The sequence below is a fragment of the Acanthisitta chloris genome, unplaced genomic scaffold, assembly GCF_000695815.1.
Source record: "Acanthisitta chloris isolate BGI_N310 unplaced genomic scaffold, ASM69581v1 scaffold34555, whole genome shotgun sequence".
Taxonomy (NCBI): domain Eukaryota; kingdom Metazoa; phylum Chordata; class Aves; order Passeriformes; family Acanthisittidae; genus Acanthisitta; species Acanthisitta chloris.
The window spans coordinates 6,552-27,214 of record NW_008674843.1 but is presented as its reverse complement, the minus strand read 5'-3'; the positions used below and the strand labels follow the sequence as shown (position 1 = coordinate 27,214).

Genomic DNA, 20,663 nt, shown 5'->3' with positions numbered 1-20,663 from the left:
GTGGCGCCCGAGCACCGCCTCCCGCTGCTTTGCCTCGTTGTGGTCGCTCGGGGATGCCAAATCCGCTGGAAACCTGTGCTCTGTACCAGCTCCTTGTGATGCTCTTCCAAACCGGCCACTTGTCCCCCCTGGACTGCCTGTAACTGCAGAGAGAAACAGCGCCTTGATTTGTATCTCAGGTGTCACTTCGCCTCGTAACATGTACGCGCTGACCGTATTTCAGCTGGTGTGCATTGTAAGCGAGTTAGGGGTTGTTTAGTCAATTAGTTTAAAACCTGATGCCACTATCTTGTGAAATAAGCCCTTGAGCTCTTGGTGATAGAAATACAGGCGCCTTGTCCACTGTTACAACTTGGCACTGTTGGGAGACTCAGGGTCATTACAGGACTCTTCAAGCCCACTGTTTTGCTTCACCAGGGTTTAATTCCAGTATCAAGCAATTTGATCCATTTTATCTTTATTTTTGATGAAAGAATATCTTAGCACTTAGGCCTTTTGAGTCTCTGATAAATAATTTTTTATTCCCTTGGTAGGAACAACATCCAGGACAGGGCCAGTATTATTTGCAGTGTCCAGTATAGCAGGGGAAGAGGAGGCTCAGCCTCAGTCCTTGGTTTGCTACAACCAGTGGAAGCAGCTAGGTCATTGAGAAGACCTTCCAGGGGAGATTGTGACAGCAAGGAGGGGGATGTTTACCTCTTGAGTGGTAGCTTTCAGAAAGCTGACAGCATGTCTCTGCTTAGACCACTGTGCTAAAATTTGAGATCTGTTAATCTGGTGCAAAGGAGGCAGGTCTGTTCTGTTTGTACTTGTATCAGAAATCAGAGTGTTTAATGGCATGACTTTTATTTCAGTGAATTGTGAAGGCTGAATTGAAAAGTTATACATTTGTAGTGACATTTTCTATCTTACATTTATGAAGATGGTTCCTATGATTTTAAAAATTCAGGTTTTGTTTGTTACTTTGGTTTTTTTTTTTTTTAATTCTGGAGAAATAGCCTACCAGTGTATTTTTAGTTTATTATAAGAATTTCTAAACTTCAGAGGAAAAAACACCGGTGGACTCACGTGCGTTCGTGCCAAAAATGTATCGGTGAAGAAGTGTTTAAGTGAGCTGCAATGTTGAAGTCTGCACTATGTTTTTGAGAAGTTTTAAATATTTTTCTGTTCATTACAGAAAGAACAAGCCACAATATACTGATCTTTCTGTCCTTTGCCATTGCTTCTTGTATTAGTGTTACAAATGTCTTTTGAAAGATGTTTGTTTTGTTAAAATATTTTTCTTGTTAGGATGTGTTATTATATTATGCAAATCCTTTTTTGTTTTGTGCAGGAAGAGCTCAGAGAACCACATGAAGAACCAATTGATCCTCAGGCACAGCAGGAAATAATTAACAGCATTGAAGAAGTTTATTTTTCCAATGATTCCTTTGATATTGTGAAATATGAATTAGAGGTAAGCTGTCTTCTGAAAAGAAAAGACAGCAGCCTAACAAAAAATGAAAATCAAAAGTATGCTTGTTTCAATGAGCTATTTTTTGCTTTGTTACTTATATCTTGCATCAATACAAAACTGTACCCTCCTTCATCATCTTGCAGTTGTGTGGAACTTCCATATAGTATTGGTATGGAGTCTCTTCTTTTAGTGTAGTAGAATTGATATTAGTTATATCAGTGCCTGTGCTAAGAGGCACTTCATAATGTAAACTATAATGAAAAAAGTATCTGCTCCATGTTTTGTATATTTTTCAGTAAACTGACCGAGACATAGTAATTTCCATGATCAGGGTTGTGTGTATACATATGCAGCTTAAAATAAGGTAACTTTGAGATAATGATGATATCATGTGATGCAATTGTGATAATACATTGCATATCTTAACACTAATTGATTTCAGTATCCATCATTTGAAATAATGGATTAATTCTGCAGATTAGATGGCAGGAACAATAAGAATATTTCTTTAATGAAATTGATTGCTTAGTTAATGCTATGTTTTTTTATTTAACATCCTTTAATTTCTCACTGAATTAAATTCATTGTTTATGTGCAGAGGCTTCCTCCAGTACTTAGTCTTCAAGAACTGGAAGAGTACAGAGACAAATTAAAACAACAGCAAGCTGCTGTAAGTAAAGTTGTTTCCTCTGTAACCTCAGGCAATTTATTGTGTTGTCTATAAGTCTAGCAAGAAACGTAACTGAACTAGGGGGAAATGGTTTATCAGCCTCTTTTGACCTTGCAGTTATCTTCTTCACATCACAGAGACACTGAGAGTTGCAATATGTCTTCACTTGTGCAGACATTACAAGTTCCTAAGAGCTTAGCTTTTGCAAAGCACACAGGCCTTGAGCAGAAACTTAATAGCTACAACTGGGGTAAAAGTATGGCTAACATCGGTTACAGCTATAGTCACAAACAGGAGTCTTTACTCCAGGTCCTGTTCAAAGTTATTTCATTAATCATAGGTTTAGGTTTACCTAGCCTTTCAAGGGATTGAGCCTTTCTTGTTCCTTCCTTAATCTAGTCTAAATGTGTTTCTGCTGTAGGAGGGAATAGTTACTTAGTTTGTTTTCCTCTTTGGGCACATGCCAGGTTGTTAAAATTTCTTATATGCTGTATTTCATGTGCTTGTGTCATATTTCCAGGTAGAGTGTGAGAGACTGATGCATGTTTTCTTCTCCTGTCTCAATTTTTCTCTGTTTATCTCGTGATAGATCATTTAGATTGCTCTCTGCCTTAAAGGACATTAGCGTCCTTCATGGAGGACAGTACTGGTGAATGTTGTACGTTGTTAGTTCAGTCCTAAAAGTATTTTGATGGTGATTGTGGATAGATTATTAGATAGGGGACTCAGGAAGTCTATTGACATATCACACAATACCTGTGCTTTTGCAAAAGACTAAATACTGTATTTTTTACTTCAATGTCGGTATCCATAGCTGCCATAGGAATTTACAATAGTGGTTTAGAGATAATACCAACTTGTAAATATCTCTAAGGCGAAGTACTCAAGTGAGTAGGGATTACAGGTACTAGAGCTCTGATCTCCCACTTCTCACTGGCTGTTACCATCTGCTTTGGCAGAGCTGATCTTGGTCTTGACTTTGTTTTCAGGTCAGTGTAGACTGGAGATTTTCGGTAGTTTGAACATTAGTTTTCCATTCCACTAGATGGATTCCAACTCCTTCAAACTTTTTTTAATGTGTGTGTCATGACAGCTTTAATTTGTAATCATCTTGGTACAGACAATTTGGATTAGAAGGCTTTCTAGTTGTATGTCTGTTAGACTTCACTTTAATTAGTAGGCTAATATCCTCAGCTGTATTGTTTTTAATTCAGGAGATGAATTATTTTTTATTGATGTGATTTGGAAAGAGAAAATTGTTTGGTCCCCTCAGAAAGCATTGTTGTTGGCCTGTATTATAACTGCAGTCACATTAATTGCTAGCAATTAAATTCAGGATTCCAAAAGTTAACACAGCACAATTATGTGGAAGATGCCAAAAGGGGTGGCACAATTTGGAAACGACTGGAAATAATCTGGGATAATATTGCTTATCCGAAAGAAAGGGAAGAGAATGCTTAGAAGCTCGGAAACAAAATTACTAAGTTCTGGGAAAGAAAAACAAAAGTGGCCATGGCAGGTGCTTGACAGTGTTAGGGTTGTTACTAGTCAAGGGTTACTGAGGACTTGCAAAACAAAGCCACATAAAATGAAATGTATCTTTTATCCACATGTACTGCTTGATGAATCCCTTTAACAGCAAAGGATCAAACTGTTAGATTTGTACTAGGGCAGTGCATAACTAGCATCCATGTCCTAAAGTTTTTTACAGGTCCAGGGCTAGAAGGAAGGACAGGTTGGAAAAGGGAGGTAAAAATTTCACAGTATATAGACTGTGCAGTGAACAAAACTTCTTAAGAGTCTTCTTAAGGCTTGTGTAGCATTTGACCTGATAACATTCTTTTCCGACCCTGCCTTGCTGTCCTGCAGAGGAAAGCTTTATTATTTATAGAACAACTAAGAGATTTTGAAATTGCTTTGTGATTCTGGCCTGTTTTTAATATGGAAGGAGGAAAGCATAGATATATGCCCCCTCCAGATTGCCAGCTGATGGTATCGGAATACTTGGAAGACCATTTGTGTGTAAGTGCCCTTCCAGAGGATGGGAATTGACCTGGTGGAGCCAATTTGAGTTTGTTATAGGAACGCTGATTGAAGATCCCAGCTTTGTGCTATGTTTGTCAGGTATAGAAAAACCTTCTAATTTTTCTTTGCCAGTAGTCCTTTGTGGACTGGTTGTCATAGCCAGTTTTATTATATTTTCATTTCTGGGGGTATTGTTCCCCTAGAAGAATATAAAGCAATATCAGTGATTCCTTTGTCATGTTTGAAACAGTTTCTTAAATATTTATAGTCCCTGCTGAAAAACAAACCAAAACACACTATTCTCACGCTTGCATTTATATGACTGTTAGTGTTGGATTTCTTTTTAATCTTCTGTGTTTTCACACAGGAGACTGATTAAAGTAGCAATGCCCATTTTTTAAATTCAATACAGACAGCAGCTCTCAGTAGCATTCCACTTACTGTTAGTTCAGAACAGTGGAGAAGATTTTAAAATATGCATGTTCTGGGTGCTAAAGAAAGGGTATAATGTGCACAGGGTGAATATTTATTTTGACAGGGATTTTATTTAATACAGTATCAGTCTGAAAGCTAAGTGTCCCTATGGCTTTCTTAGATCTCCATGTATCATGGTTTAACCCCAGCTGGCAATTAAGTATCACAGACGCTCACTGACTGCCCCACTTGTGGGGTGGGGAAGAGAAAAGAGGTAAAGCAAAAGCCACATGCACAAGTGAAGCAAAACAAGGACTTAATTGACTGCTTCCCACGGTCAGGCAGGTGTTCAGCCATCCCCGGGAGTGCAGGCCTCCATCATGTGTAATGGTGACTTGGGACAACAATTGCCATCACTCCAAACATCCCCCTCTTCCTTCTTCTTCGGCTTTACCTGCTGAGCAGACACCGTATGGTATGGATGTTCCTTGGATCAGTTGGGGTCAGCTATCTTGGCTATCTCTTCTCCCAGCAAATAGTACACCCCCAGCCTACTTGCTGGCAAGGTGGTATGAAGAGTAGAAGAGGTCTTGGCTCTCTGTAAGCACTGCTTAACAAATGCTAAAACATATATTATCAGCACTGTCTCCAGCATAGATCCAAAACACAGCCCCATATCAGCTACTGTGAAGAAAATTAATTCCATCACGGCTGAAACCAGCACACCAGGGTAGATGGTTAATTAAAATTTGTACTCTAGCAGCAGCGTGACCATAATGTAAACACTTGCAGTGGCCCAAATTATTTGTTTTCTATTCTAGCATGTTCTTTAACAGGCAGAGAGGTGAGGATTCCATAGATGGAACTGTGAATGTTTCTCTTACCTTGCTTCTAAGGAAAGCTGATCATAATTTTTACAGCATTTTTATGTTATGGAATATTTATTAATAAATTTGAAAAATACAGTACTAAATAATAGAAAATCACAAACTTGTAGGACTATAATATGGGGATGGCCTATTTAATTGGGATTGCTATGATTGCTATCACATGGAATGTTCTTCTTTTTAAGGTATCTAAGAAAGTTGCTGACTTGATCCTTGAGAAACAGCCTGCATATGTTGAGGTAAGACAATTAACATTTGAAGAGTAAACTACTCAATTTTGTGCTGTTATAACACTGTTGTTTCATTGGGGATTAAATAAAGTAATTTGTTGGTAAAGATGCTAGTGCCTGATTGGAACTGCTAAAGCTGTGTCTCTATAGTGAAAATAACCAAGGGTGTATTGAGTTAGAGGTCCTTAGGTTGATAAAGGTTTGGCATATGGCCATTTTAAGAAGGCTTTTTTGAAAATATGAATTCACAGCTTGACTAATACCTGTAATGGATTGGAACAGGAGCTTCTTTAGTGCCTGTGTTTAGGAACGGTTTCACATCTTTTTCCGTAAGAGAAAACAGCAATGACCCTTCTTAAGATCTCTTAACCAGAAATCTGCCACTAATCTCAGACAGTTGTGAGAAGAAAACATGTAAGAGAAGGCTGAACTGAAAATAGTCTCACCATGTCAGAGATCTCCAAGAGCAGAACTTCTTTAGCTGCTTGCAGTAGAATATTGGCATGGCTTCTCTCCTTCCTCCCAAAACATAATTGGAACAGCTGTCATAATGACTCTCTAAAGAAAGGTGTTTCATTCCTATGCATTTATTCTTAATACCTCCCGTGTAACATTTGGTCAGCACTTGCCTCATTTTATCTGTTTGTTCCAGGAAGGAACAGGGAGAATTCTGCAGTGTGAAAATAGTTTTTGTTAGCAAGTTTGTCTGAGGGTTATTATGTGGTGAATAATTCTGTGTCTGTACAGCACCTTGTGTCATCATTGTCATACCAGTGATTATGGCAATTCACATTTTGGTTAAGTAGCTGGAGGGAGTGTGAGAGAGCAATGATGGCTTGTACTTCCTGGGTGTTAGGCCACAGTAGATGTCCTGAAGCTGGAATTATTTTCCTGTTTCATCCAAAGGACACAGTATCCTCTTCTGCTCACTTGTGCTTGTGGCCCATGCATCTAGCCTTAGTGACCCTCCAAGTGTGCCATCTATGCTCTGGCATTTTGCTGGGTGAAAGGAGCAGTGCTGCTGTTTAAAGGAAAAATGAGGGTGGAGGGGGAGTGGGCATTGTTTGTGTCATCTCCTGCAATAGCTGGTGGAAGAAAAGAGCTGTAAGGGTAATATTAGTTCAGTTTTAGTTAAAGGAGTCAGGTGGGAGGCTATTGCAGATGGAGGCTGGTAAGTGCTACAGTGGTTGAGTCTTCCTAGGATAGTGTAGAGGGGGAAGAAAGGGGAATTGTACGGTATAAAAATCCTCTGGTACTATTTCATTGTTGTGCATTTTTGATGTTTTTGAGTGAGTGCTGCTTTGTCTGAATCCAGCAGTTCACTTTGTAAAACTGCTCTCGATGCATGATAGTGCTGCAGCAAATGTGCTTCTTGCAGTGTAATGTTTATATTCTTAGCACAGCAACATCTTAGCTGCATGTTTTATACCAAGAAGTGCTTTCAGCTATTCCAAAGGGACGGTTAAGAATCTATTGTGCCAGTAAGAATCTTTTAAAAACATTCCTGAAATGCATATTTGCCTGATTCAGTCAGTAATTCTCCAGTGTTACTGATGGGCACAGGCTTGCACTGAGTAATTCTTGTCTGTCTGCTTACTGGAGGTTTCTGGTGGGCATCATAGCGCTCACTTTCCCACTGACTCATGAACCTCCTGATGTGCTGTGGGTACTTTGTAATGGCCACTCCAGTTCAGTGTCCAATTACAGTAGCAGGTCATTAGAAGAATCAAAAATACAGTTGGCTCTTTACACATTTTCACTGCGCAAATTAAAGTTTGGGGATGTCATGGTTTGCACCCCATTCCTAGTATGAAGTGCTGGTCTAACAGGTACTGCTGTGGGCTAAGAGAGGCATGGCACAGACACAGGGCAAGTGATTTACAGTTTTCCCTTTCCCTTGAAAGGAAAGGCATGCTGCTTTAGGAACAGCTACTGGCTGGAAGACTGAGAAGAGGAAAAATGTATTCAGCCCTAAATGCTGGGCAAAATATTCCTTTTCTTGGGACCATTTGGCTGCACTCTCTCCCTGTGGCTCTCCATCCAGTCATTTTCAAAGGGGAGGCTTTACAGAATCTTTGTAAGAGGCAAGACTGGAGTGGAGTTGTTCCTTATTGTATGTGTTTCCTCATGAAAAAGGGAACAATGGCTCTTGTAATAGCTCTGACATTTGCATGTCAGTGTGCTTTTAGTCAGAAGGAAAATAATCTTTGAATTTCTTTTTTTAATATATTATGCATATCAGCAACAAAGCATGTCATTTTTACAAAGGCAACATTAGTAACATTAGTAATTGGTGAAAGATGCAGTTTATTGATTTGTCAGCATTACTTATATCTTTGGAGACTGAGCAGGAGCTGGTCTGAAACTGACCTAAACTTTGAACTTGTTTTTGCTTGCGATATCTTTAGAATTAGTTGGTTTTCAAGGTGAAAGTGTCCCTTCTCCCCATGAAAAGCACTTTATATGTTTTGAAATAATGACCTGTATTTAAAAAAAACAATTCTTTTTTTCTTTGGCATGGGGAGAGTGTTCACTTTTCTGCATTGCTGTTCCTAACAAAAGAAATCCTAAAGGGCATACTAAAACATACATTTTTTTCAAGATGTTGAGATTATGCTAGGCACTTCACAAAGTCAAAACCAAGCTAAATTCAGCTCACCTCTGCTGAAGAGTTTTCAGCTGAAATTCAACAGGATACAATTAACATTCATTATGAAGTGACATCTGTTAAATTGGTAGAACACAAGTGCTTCAAGACAAGAAAATGCTGTATGAAGCAGGATGTTTTTTGTTTTGTTTTGCTGCTCTCTGGCATATTAATACAAATTAAACCCTCTGCTTCTGTCCCTGAAGCTTTCATCATTCTGTTGTAGGACCTTAATGATATAGAGATTCTTAGGCTAAATGTACAATATATAAATGTAGACTGCAAAGAATATGAATTTTGAGTATCTCTCTTCAAAAGAGAAATGTATTTTAAAAGATAGTTTATATTAACAATACATTGCAGTGCTTAGCATATATAAAATGATGAAACAAATAATATATAAAGTATTTCTACAAAGTCATTATAGCTTCTCAAGAGAAAACTGCTAATCACAGGTCTTCACTGGTGTGTAGCGTGGCTTTAACTTGTATGTTAATTTAGCCTGTTTTCTCTCTGTAGGAACTTGAACGTGTTACATCGTTGCAGAGTGGCCTTCAGCTAGCAGCTGTTATTTGCACAAATGGAAGAAGGTATCCTGCTTAAGTAACTGCAGAGATTGAAAGGGGGACAGTATTTAAGAAGAAATCTATAAACCCAGGATGTTTGCTTGCTGATGATATTTCCTGTTTGTGTGCTGAATACTATTGGCAATAGTAGTTAAAGATACTGAAGCACTTTACCAGCTCTTGCAGCTCTCACTTTTGCAATTGGGAGTTCTCTTTAAAAGAGGGATCTTTTGAGATACACCACTGATCCACAAGTGCAGAAGGGAAGATGGAATTTCTTAGTAGCCTGTTGGTTTCACCTTTATTTCTGAGTTTCCCTAACAATGCTGACAGTCTTGTTTTCTGGCATGTATTCTGATGGACATGTTAGAATTGATTAGAAGTTTTATTCTGTGAATTGTTGAAGATGATGTTAATTTTTCATTTTTGCAGACACCTGAATATAGCAAAGGAAGGCTTCACACAGACTAGTTTGGGTCTTCTTGCAAATCAGAGGAAACGACAGTTGCTTATTGGACTACTAAAATCTCTGAGAACAATAAAAACACTGGTATGTACAGTTGGGTTTGTACAGTGGTAAAATATTTTTCTTCATTTCTGTGTAGTTGTTGTGGTTTAAGGAACACCATGCAGCCCCTTGCTCCCTCCCACAACAGCAGGATGGGGGAGAGAATCAGAAGGGTAAAAGCTACAAAAACTCATGGGTTGAGATAAAGACAGTTTAATAGAGAAAGCAAAAGCTGCACACACAAGCAAAGCAAAGCAAGGAATTAATTCACTGCTTCCCACAGGCAGGAGGTGTTTAGCCATCTCCAGGAGAGCAGGGCCCATCACATGTAATGGTTCCTTGGGAAGACAAATACCATCACTCCAAATGTTCCCCCCTTCCTCCTGCTTCCTCCCACTTTATATACTGAGCCTGATGTCATATGGTATGGAATATCCCTTTGGTCAGTTTGGGTTACCTGTCCCAGCTGTGTTGCCTCCAACCTCCCACACACCCCCAGTCTCCTCACCAGTGTGGCAGTATGGAAAGCAGTAAACACTTTGGCTGTAAGCACTTCTCAGCAATAACAAAAACATCTTTGCATTATCAACCCTGTGTTCTGCACAAATCCTGAACATAGCCCCATACTAGCCACTGTGAAGAAAGTTAACTCTACTTCAGCTCAAACCAGCACACTAGTTATTGCTGTTTGTTTTTGTTTTTTTTTCTTTAGCAAAGAACTGATGTGCGTTTGAGTGAGATGTTAGAGGTAAGTCCCTGCCCAGACTGTTACAGTTTGAAGCTATTCTAAGTCTGCTTTTGTCAGTCGTCTTAATTTTATCCCTTCCTTTTCTCTTGCAAACAGGCTATGGGTGTGTGAGCATGGGACGAAATTTTGCTTTTATTCTTTTTCTTTGGTTTTTCTCACAGAGTAAAACTTGTTATCAAATTAGATAGCCTCTCTGCCGGGGGGGAGTGTGTTCTGTCAAAACCTCAATCCTGTTTTTAGATCTGGGCACTGAGGCTTGAGTTAGTTTGGTAAAAATGCTTCACTCTTCCCCTGTCCTCACCTTATACTTGTTTTCTGGCCTTAGCTTGATATTTGAGAAAAAAAAGAAAGTGAGATTTAGCTGATTGTTGATGTGCTGGCTATGGATAAAGAACTTCTACTGATATATTGTTGAACTAATTTATAGGTGGGATCTCTACTTGGTATTTTATTTGTAAGTGTAGCAGCTTCTCTCCTTATTTATTGGGTTGGCTTTTTAATAGTCAGTTGTAGAAAACATTGCAGCATGCAGGCCATGTCTCTGAAAATTTAGATACTGTTACATATACTGGCTGAAAATGCAGTAGATATTGTACAGAGCAAAAAAAGATTTTATCTTAAGGTGACTAATTGCATGAAAGACAGCTTTACAATTTTATTGAAAACTGTATTTTAATCATAGTACATGTAGCATAACAATTTTGACATGCTAGTGTGCCAAATATATACAACTAATACTAGATGGAACATCATGATGATAATCCCTAGTTACTAAATTTGGAAACTGAATCTTAATGGTTGTAACTTTTAAGATTCTTTGAGCTTAATTCCATCTTGAGTAAATCACCTTGTCTCAGCAAACCTTTTTTTTCTTTACCAAGCAAGAATGTACTCATTTTCAGGCGGCATAAATGTTGCCTTCTGCTCAGTAAGCCCTGTACAATGTTTAGCTTTTAATATCTCTGCTGTATTTTGGCACACAGAAAATTAACTCTTCAGTGTGTAATGGAAGGAGTTGTCTTGAGACAGAGATGTGGGTGTTGCATTCACACACAGACCCGAATGTCTGATTATCGTAATTTGTCAGTGATTTTTAAGGGCTGGAACCACTGTTTCGGGCTAAATGCAGTTTTTGAGGTGTGCTCAGTATCTGCTTCCAATAAACTATCCCAGATATCAGCCGATTTATTGTATTTACTCCAAGAAGTTAGTAGTTTGGAATATGCAAGCGAGCTATTAGCAGCCATTCACAAATGAGAATTCCCAAACAGTTCCAATTGAAAAAAGACTACAAATGAAGCTTCGATAGCTTACAGGGCTGAGCTGCATCTGGGATATGTTAGACATATATGCTATGCAAACAGACTTTCTGATTTGAGCTCTGTTAGACTTAATGAAAAAAGTACCAGGTTTCCAGTGGTATCCAGAAAGATGCAAAGAACTGGAAATGCAGTAATCGTTTTAGACCAATGTACTGTTCTGTTTTCATCTAATGGATAATGTATTTGGGTTTTGGGTTTTTGTATTTTTTTTGCTAAACTTGATCTGCATTAGAACACTGCTGTTAAAACCTATTCCATTTCAGAAACTCCTTTATGATAATAGCTAAATATAAATTGCCCTTGTGCTTTTGCCCTTCAGTCAATGACTGAAATTCCAGTAACAGCTTTGCATTTGAGCTCTCTAAAGCACCTGATGTAACAGATGTAATTATGACAAAGAAGGGAAGCTCTTAGCTATTAAAGAAGGTTTTCCTTCCTCCAAGACTCTTTCTGGTCTCATGTCTAATAGAATGCAAAAATAGGAGGTATACCCAAGGCACTGCCCATGTTCTGTTTGCAAGATCCTGGGGTTTTACATTTCTGTGTGTATGTTCTTGTTTTTGTTTTGTCCTAGCATCTTCATACACTTCCTGATTGATCTGTCTTCCTATTGGATATTTGTTGTATAAATTAGGACAATGTTTCCATGTTTTTATTCCAAAGTATGTTCTTTTTATCCTGAGTCCTTGTGTGAGCCAGTTGTATTTAAATTAATTTCTAATAAGCTATAGAATATGTCACTTTACATAGTGTTTAATCAGGTATAATGTTGGGAGTGTCTTCCTTGTCTCCTCTTAGCTTTTGTAAACTATGGCAACAGCCTGCTAGTGCCTGAACTTCGCTTTCCATGTCACAAATAGATAATTTTGTATTAACAAAGGTTTGAAAGTGAACTGGGAAGATGTTAATTGTTTTGCAATAAAAACTTTCTGATATATGTTTTATGAATTCATAAGGAAACAATACAGCAAATTGTTTGCATAAGGTAATGTAGTACGTAGAATTTTCAGATGTTGCTAACATTTTCTGTTTCTAATTCTGAACTACTTGCACATGAAGTGCTGCAGTAGACCCTCACTCTTTTCCTTGAAATTTAATGTATAAACATAAAAGGCAAAATATTTTATTCTTAATATTTATACATAAGCATGCAAGCAAAAATGGGTGTTACACTGTGCTTCAAATGAGCTTTCCATTGTATTTTATCCTAAGGAAGAGGATTATCCAGGAGCTATTCAGCTGTGCTTGGAATGCCAGAATGCTGCCAGCACCTTCAAACACTACAGTTGTATAAGGTGAGGTGACATTTGTTCAAAATTTCAGTTTCTGTATGATTTTATTTGAAAATGGTATAAACCAGTGATCATTAATTCTCTTTCTCTAAAGAAGGTTAGATTGAAATGTGATTTTCTGCCTAGAAAAGTAAAATAGAGGCAGTTATAAAGGCATAAGCATCCTCTGTAGTTTGTCCCCTCCCTGTACCAGTACTAACAGGTCTTCACAATCATAACAGTATGCAATCAATGTTTGGACTATGTATTTATTTGTAACTGTTGTAATATGTTGGCAGGTGAAGTCTCAACTAAGACTGAATTATAACTCTGCTACAACCTGCAGCCTAGAGATACCTGAGCTGACTTTTTAATAAGCAAGTTTATATTCTGCAATTAATATACCTACAGCAAGATGGTTCTGGAGGATAACTTATGCTGATTATTGGCAATGAAATTAGCAAGCACAGTGTTTCATGCTGGCATGAAGAAATTGCTTTCAGAACTGGAACTAATTCAAATATCTGCAATTCCTAACTTAGACTTGATATTTCCATTGCTCTGAAAAAAACCAACCCAAAAGTAGCAGGAAATGCTCATAAACTCCAGCAGGAGATGTAGTATCATCAAATTATTATGAAGGCATTTATGTTTGAAGGCTTCTTGCATGTGGAGAAGCAGTAAGGAAATATTGGCTACTGCAGTGTTTAATGCCAGCTCTTTTTGATGCAGTTTTTTTCTATTTAAACCTTTCTTTGGAGGGTGTTGTATCCATTCCTAATGGAACCAAAATAAGGAGGGTGATGGGCATAATCCTTTAAGCACAGAGAACTAAGGAGGGAAACTAGAATCTGTCTTTTGATAATTAATGTAGGCCCCTTAGGAGAAGATTGAGAGCACAGTAGTTGTCTAAAACCAGGCACAGTGATTATTTAATGAAAACTGTGTTTTCTGTGCTTGAAGGGAATATCCTGCCTGTTGCTTTGTCCTTTACAAATTTGTGTCTTATTTTTCTTGCTGGTGTTCTGAAATTTTTAAAGCTGATTGTTGCAAAGGCACAGTGGTGCCTTTCTTTGTCCTACATAGTTTATCTTATGGTAGCTATTTTTGTCCATCTTTTTATACCAAGTATAACTTAGAGAAGTGAAATAATGGCCTTCAAAAATTTTTCTGAGAGTTGTGTAAGTTTAAGGTGTTTTTTCCTATAGCATTTCTGTAAGGGGTTCCTGATCAACAAAGAAAAGTTACTGTAGTTTGCAAAGACTTGACAGACCTGACCTTCCTGGGTATGTTCTGCTGTAGACCACAGTACCAAACCAAAATATTTAAAGCATGAGTTTCTTTGGGGGATTGAGAATCTCTTTGAGTACTTGATTAAATCCTAGCAGGATGGGGCCTTGTCTGGGCCCTCTTAACACTGTTGTATTGTAAACCTAGGATAATGTGCTGTTGTGGCAAATACTTTGATTTAAAAGGCTTAGGAATGCTGCATATGCCTGCAGTAGCTGCCTTTCAGTAATAACACTAGTATAGAGCTACAAGTCTGACACAGTAACAGCAAGTTAACAATTTATGATAAATTCCTATATTGCATCTCAGTAGCAAGCACATGTGCTTTTGGAAATGAGAAACTTGGTCTGTAATGTTAATATAATCAGTAATTTTATTTTGAACATTTTTTTTCTCTCATTAATAGTGAATTAAATTCAAAACTGCAAGACACCTTGGAACAAATCGAGGTAAGAATATATTGATGTTTAGTATGTGTTAATATTTAACCTCAAAGTACTAGAGGTTTCTAATACAATGTTGCTAGCAATTACAGAATGTGCACATTTCTTTCAAATAGTCTCTTTGGTATGCTATAGTCACTGCTGTTCATGTAGACTTTTGTGCTGCAGTCAACCTAAATACTCTGTAATATTTATCATATTTATGAGCCCAATTCACTAGTTGTTCCCACTGTAAGTGGTAGAGCAGTCAAATTAAAAAAGGCACATAACATGTGAAGTACTGAACTTCTGTGAATTTTTTGGACTCCTTCTAAATAGTTGTGAAAAGTAAATTACCAGCAATCCAATAGGTTTGGATGAGCTACAAAAGTCATCACAGTTTCACTGGAAAATTCAAAGGTTAGCGAACTGAAAACTGCTGGATAGGGCCAGTGCTGAGCTATAAGAAGTAAGACTTGAGTAGCTGTGAAAGCTGCAACTAAGGTCAATTTAAGTTGGTAGGTAGTATCACAAAAGCAAATGAATACAAAATGGTAAGTGTCTTGCTGGAAATTGGTGGGAAAGAAAAGGAATTCTCTTACCTTTGCTAGGTAATTTTGAGCTGGAGCTTGGCAAGCTTTTTGTGAGATGTCTAGTAATGTAGATATGTATAATGTATATGTAGTGCATGTAATGCATACATATATAATGCTCGGCAGGAATGTGCATTAACTATTCCAGCAACTCTCTACACCCGTGGTCATGTGCTCTTTACAAAGTTAGATTGGTGCATGCATTATCCTACCCTGTTATTTAATTCCCTGTACATTTAGAACTTCGTTAAATTTCCTTCAGTTATGCCTTTGTACTTCAGCTTTTTTGCAAAGCTTTTTTTTGTGTGTATGTGTGTTCCTTTAGTCTTTCACTGATATATGCTTTATTCAGAGCAAGGCTGGTTCAAAAGAGCTGATGAAATGGCTGTTTTCTTCTCACTCTCACACAGGCCTTGTGAGAGTTGAGCGCACACATTTTTCCCTTGTAAGCAGATACTGATGTTGCTTAAAGGGAAACATACGTCTTTACTTCCTTCCAGCAGCAGCTTTGCACAGCACATTCTGCTCGTACTGAAGTGTGGTAAAATGTGCGATGTTGGTTGGTAAAGGCAATTCACAGCTAGCTTAATGATCATACTCAAGATTTATTTTATTTATTACTTGTGAATTTATAAAAATGTCTCGTTTTCTTCCTGTGAAAGTATCTTATTTCCTACTGGAATTATATCTTTGCATATGGAAGAAATGTCAGTTGTCTTGGGGTTAATGGAGTATTCCTGTGAAATACATGGTCTAAGTGATAATATTCTGCTAGTTTCAGATTCAGTAATGAGTCTTTTCAATAGTTGAGTGCCTCTACTTATGTCCATTCCTTTTTCATTTTTGTTCCCTTCTTGTAGTTTAAGTTTTATCCTTGATCTTACTTCTATACCATGTTAAAAATAAAATGCAAGATAGCTACAGTGCAAGGAACTGTTGAAAAATGTAGCTGAAAAGATTAATGTGCTCTGTGTTTAAGAGCTCTGTTCATGGTCTGTTTGAGATCCCTGTTTCTTCTTTCATAGGGCTGTTCTGCAAGAAATAAGGATTTTTTTATTTTTTTGGGAAATCAGTATATGGCTGAAATTCAAATTGCTGAGTAACCTTTAAGAAAACTTCTGAATCTTTAGATTACTTGTCCTTTTACCATTTGGTTTAGGAAAAAAGTGCAACAAACCACCCCCCAACAGATCTCTAGGGTTAAAACCATTAATATTTTGTGGCTAATGATGTAATTAATGAAAATTTTCCAATGGAGTAAGTAGGAGTAGCTGGGGACTAAACACCCATCTCCTGTGGTTTCTATTTGTAAGAGCAAGACTGCATTGCAAGATCCTTAAATAATAAGAATTGATATTGCTTTATTGTCTAGAAAGGAGAGAAAATGTCTGCCATTGTGTATGCTAGCATGTGATTGAGTTGCTCTGTTTTTTCTTTTGTGCATTGTTGATTGAAAATAACTAGAGTTAGGTGAATTATCTTATTAAGCTACATAATCAAATTCTTGTAAGCTTTATTAGTCATTAAGTATATTATCCTATTTAAGGAATTTTTTTTCATTTTGTTCACATAACAGGTGGACTTCATTTGTTGCAAAGCTGTTCAGTATGCTCAGACACAGCTCTGATGGCAGAACTAGTATTTGTGTGTCAGCTCTTTTTTTTTTTCTCCTATGGTAGTGATCATTGTGCTGGTGTAATGTTCTATAAATGACCTTTTAATTCAGATAGTTCCATTTAACAGATGGCAGTCAGAGAGTTTAGAAGTCTATAAATGAATTGCTTGAGCTGAGACCCCCCAGATCTGGATTTTTCTAAGTAGTGGAAGTAGACCAAGTTACAAATACCAGCTGTCCTTTATTGGGGTGCTAGGCCTTCTCTAAGTAGACATCTCTTTGAATTTGAGTTCTGCAAAATAATGTACTTTTTACTGTGCTTGTCCTTTGAAATGGTGGAGCTGTTTGACTCAGAAATTTCAGACAGAAGTACTTACGCTGCAAGAAGTAAAAAAAAGGGAATAGTCTCATCATATACAATCATGGCTAGTTTACAAGCATAATTATCAGACTGTTTAAATAAACATCTTCTTTGCTTGCTATTGTTTGGTAATGTATTACTTGGCCTGTTTTTATTTAGTGTTTAACACATTATTTTCTTTCATTTATCTAGGAACAATTGGATGTAGCACTTTCCAAAATATGCAAGAACTTTGATATCAATCATTATACAAAGGGTCAGCAGGCTTACAGGCTGCTTGGAAAAACACAGGTTAGTACTTATCTTGCAAGTAAGTCACAAAGAACAGTCGTGTAACAGCATGAAGCTTTGGGCACTGTGGTGGAAGTTTATTTTCCTAATTGTTGTGGGTTAACTCCACCTGGCAACTAAGCCCAACAGAGCCACTTGTTCTCTCTTACTTGCCATGCTAGGGGACAGAATCAAAAGGATAAAAGTGAGACAACTTGTGGGTTGGGATAAAGACAATGTAATAGGGAAAGCAAAAGCTGCACATGCAAGCGAAGCCAAACACGGACTTAACTCACTTCCCATTGGCAGGCAGGTGTTCAACTGTCTCTGGGTGAGCAGAACTCCATCTTCTTCTTCCCCCAGCTTTTATTACTGAGCATGATGCCATGTGTTATGAAATATCCCTTTTGGTCAGTTGAGGTCAGCTGTCCTGGCCATGTCCCCTTCCAACTCCTTGTGCACCTGCAGCCCACTCCTTGGTGGGGTAGGGTGAGGAGCTGGAAAGGCCTTGACTCAATGTAAACACTGCTCAGCAATCGCTAAAACATCCCTGAATTATCAACACTGTTTCCAGCACAAATCCAAAAACATAGCCCCATACTACCTACTGTGGAGAAAATGTCCTCTATCCCAGCCAAAATCATCACATTAATGCTGGTGAATCTTGCTGAGTATAGAAGGGCTTTTATAATGCTCAGATAGTTTAACAGGACTTGCTAAAGGTAAACTGTATTACCACATGTAGCTTTTTGGACACGATATAGCTGTAACAGTTCCGTATTTCAGCTCTAGACTTTCTGTTTGTTAGTGCATTGTATATAATTTCTTTATTTACTGAACAAAAGTAGATACAATGTATTCACTGCTCTGGATTCAAGTGCATGATATGTTGAGAAAGGCAGATTTTTTTTGTTGGAGAGGCAGAAGTTTTTGAACAAAATGGAAGGGTTATTTGTTACTGCATGGGTTTGCCTGCTTTGCACTCATGATAGAGTGACTTGATTTTGATGATCTTTTTATTACTATTGAAGTACGTGTTTTGAATTTATCCTGAAAATAATTTAGTTGCATTGTTATTGAAATATCTCCCAGTTTAACCCCTTCTCAGTAAACAAAATGGCAAGAACTTCCACTATGCTCCGTACTTTTCACTATTTCATTTGTCATTCTCTTCTCTCTGACTAATTCGATTTAGGACTAGCTGTAGAAGATTGGTTGTTTGCAATGGGATTTAAGCAGAATTGCTTCTTCATTTGTTATGGGGTGACTGACTTCTCAGCTCTTGTCAGTAGCTAAAAATGTCAAGTAGGAAGTAGTAAAACCAAACATTTTCAAATCTGCAGGATCTGGTAACTCCATTCTTACATATAAAAGATTTTTTTCAGTCAGTTCCTATATACTCTATAGTGATTATTTGCATATCCTGAAACAGTGAGAAAATTCAGTTTTGGAAATGGACTAATGTTGTGTACAGTTTATTAACAACAGGAGAACTCAGCAAGCAGCCTGACCTGAAACTCAGGCATGATTATGGCAAAGCTGATGTTACATAGTTGTTAGTGTTTAGTACATGTTATTTGTTTTTCTGGAAAAAGTGAGGGTTTTTTAAAAAAAATGTAACTTTTTTCTATTGCAATGAGGGGTTTTATATTTATTTTTATTTATTGATGTGATCTGCATTCCTTTCTCTAACACTTAATTCTACTTTATCCTCTTCAGTTTGTCAAGTGCATGGATTGAAGACTTTGAAATTGTTGTTTTAGTTTTAATAATTGCAAAGGAAATACTTTTATTTTAGTTGGAAGAGTTTCCAGTGGGAGAAAGAGCATGGATCTCAACTTTCTTTTTGACATATTATCAGTGACTGGGAGGGTAAATGAATAAATAAGTAAATTCTATAATTAGCTATATTATATAGGTGTAAAATTAATATCTGCTAGTCATAATGTAAAAAAAGGAAGAGGTGAATTTTAGAGGGAGGATGACAGAAGAAACTTGTAATATCTGAACTCTTTTCCTTTACCATATTGCTAAGACCTATGCTAGATATTTTTTAGACAAAGATTGGAGGCCATGCTTACAGTCTCTTCTCTTTAGTGCTGAAAAAGACTTGATGTTAAAAGGTGATGGCTAAAAGATGATGACATATGACAAATTGAATTCCAGTCTTTGATTCTATGTTAATCCATTTCTTTCAGACAGCAATGGACCAGCTACATATGCACTTCACTCAAGCCATTCACAACACCGTGTTTCAAGTAGTCCTTGGATATGTGGAGCTATGTGCAGGAAACACAGACACCAAGTTTCAGAAGTTACAGTACAAAGATCTCTGCACAGTATGTAATTCTTGCATAATGTATATTTTTTAATCTGAATTTTTCCACCATTCTAAGTGTACCTTATGTCAGTAGAGACTCAGTTGTTGAAATAACCTTGCGGCTTCTATAGTTTCTTAATACAACTTGTAGGCTAATTGAGAGATTTGGTATTCCCAACTTAATGCTGATTTGATTGCACTAAATCTTAGCACTTTGGAGTTATTGTGCACTCCATCTAAATAAACGTAAAGTAAATCATAGGGTAGAGACAGGAAGATAACATGGCAAAACTCCCATGCCTTCAGTATAATATGCTCGTTATTGGAATACCTATTAACTGTGAACTTTATTCCAGCACATTTAGGTAGTATTCACAATTTCTATAATACTGCATTTCAGTAAGGATTCTTGTAAAAATGCTACCTTAATTGGAGTCTTCCCATTACTCCTGACTTCGTATCAGTTTCATTGCATTTTTGATATCAAGGTAAGGCCAGCTGTAATACTGAGATGCAAAAGTCTGATGACAGACAGATCATGGACTGGCAATAACCATGCATTTTCCTCTAGTATAAATTTTAGGTGCAGTTTCCTGCTTATCTGCTTTTTGTTTATTTTTTTAAATGTTGTTAGAATGAATTACTGTATTTTGAGTAGCATTTTTAGTTCACTCTCTAATTTTTTCACTTGTTATTTTACTGTTACACCCTGTGTAACAGTGCTGTGTAACAGTAACTTCAGTGCTGGTCAGGAAGAATGTGACATATTTAGGTTGTTCTAACATTGATTTAAAATTTGAAATTATATTTCTATCTTGAAACATCTTAGGATGTGTATTTCAGTCACAGGCTAAGCCCTCATCATACTTCATCAACTCAAGGACCCACCCCATCAGTTGCAATTTATTAAATTAAAGTATGGTCACAAGGAGATTAAAGTTCATATTCTGATCTATTTTCCACCTTTCACTTCTCGTATCTTCCGGGATCATGTAGCTTCAACTAGCAAACAACACGTGTATAGAAAACCATTTAATTTTTAAAAAGT

At 37.3% G+C, this 20,663-nt stretch overlaps 1 protein-coding gene across 1 annotated transcript in view; it reads left to right on the top strand.

Moving 5' to 3' along the window:
* LOC103802966 (coiled-coil domain-containing protein 132-like) overlaps positions 1–19,638 on the top strand; it is a gene marked incomplete at its 3' end in the record, with an annotated part of 19,984 nt that extends 346 nt beyond the window's left edge. The window contains exons 2-12 of the mRNA XM_009075500.1: positions 534–613; positions 1,334–1,456; positions 2,055–2,126; positions 5,638–5,691; positions 8,849–8,919; positions 9,328–9,445; positions 10,116–10,151; positions 12,686–12,768; positions 14,441–14,483; positions 17,218–17,316; positions 19,494–19,638. Of these exons, the coding sequence (XP_009073748.1) occupies positions 534–613; positions 1,334–1,456; positions 2,055–2,126; positions 5,638–5,691; positions 8,849–8,919; positions 9,328–9,445; positions 10,116–10,151; positions 12,686–12,768; positions 14,441–14,483; positions 17,218–17,316; positions 19,494–19,638 (924 nt within the window). The remainder of the gene's footprint in view (positions 1–533; positions 614–1,333; positions 1,457–2,054; positions 2,127–5,637; positions 5,692–8,848; positions 8,920–9,327; positions 9,446–10,115; positions 10,152–12,685; positions 12,769–14,440; positions 14,484–17,217; positions 17,317–19,493) is intronic.
* Positions 19,639–20,663: the final 1,025 nt, after the last annotated feature.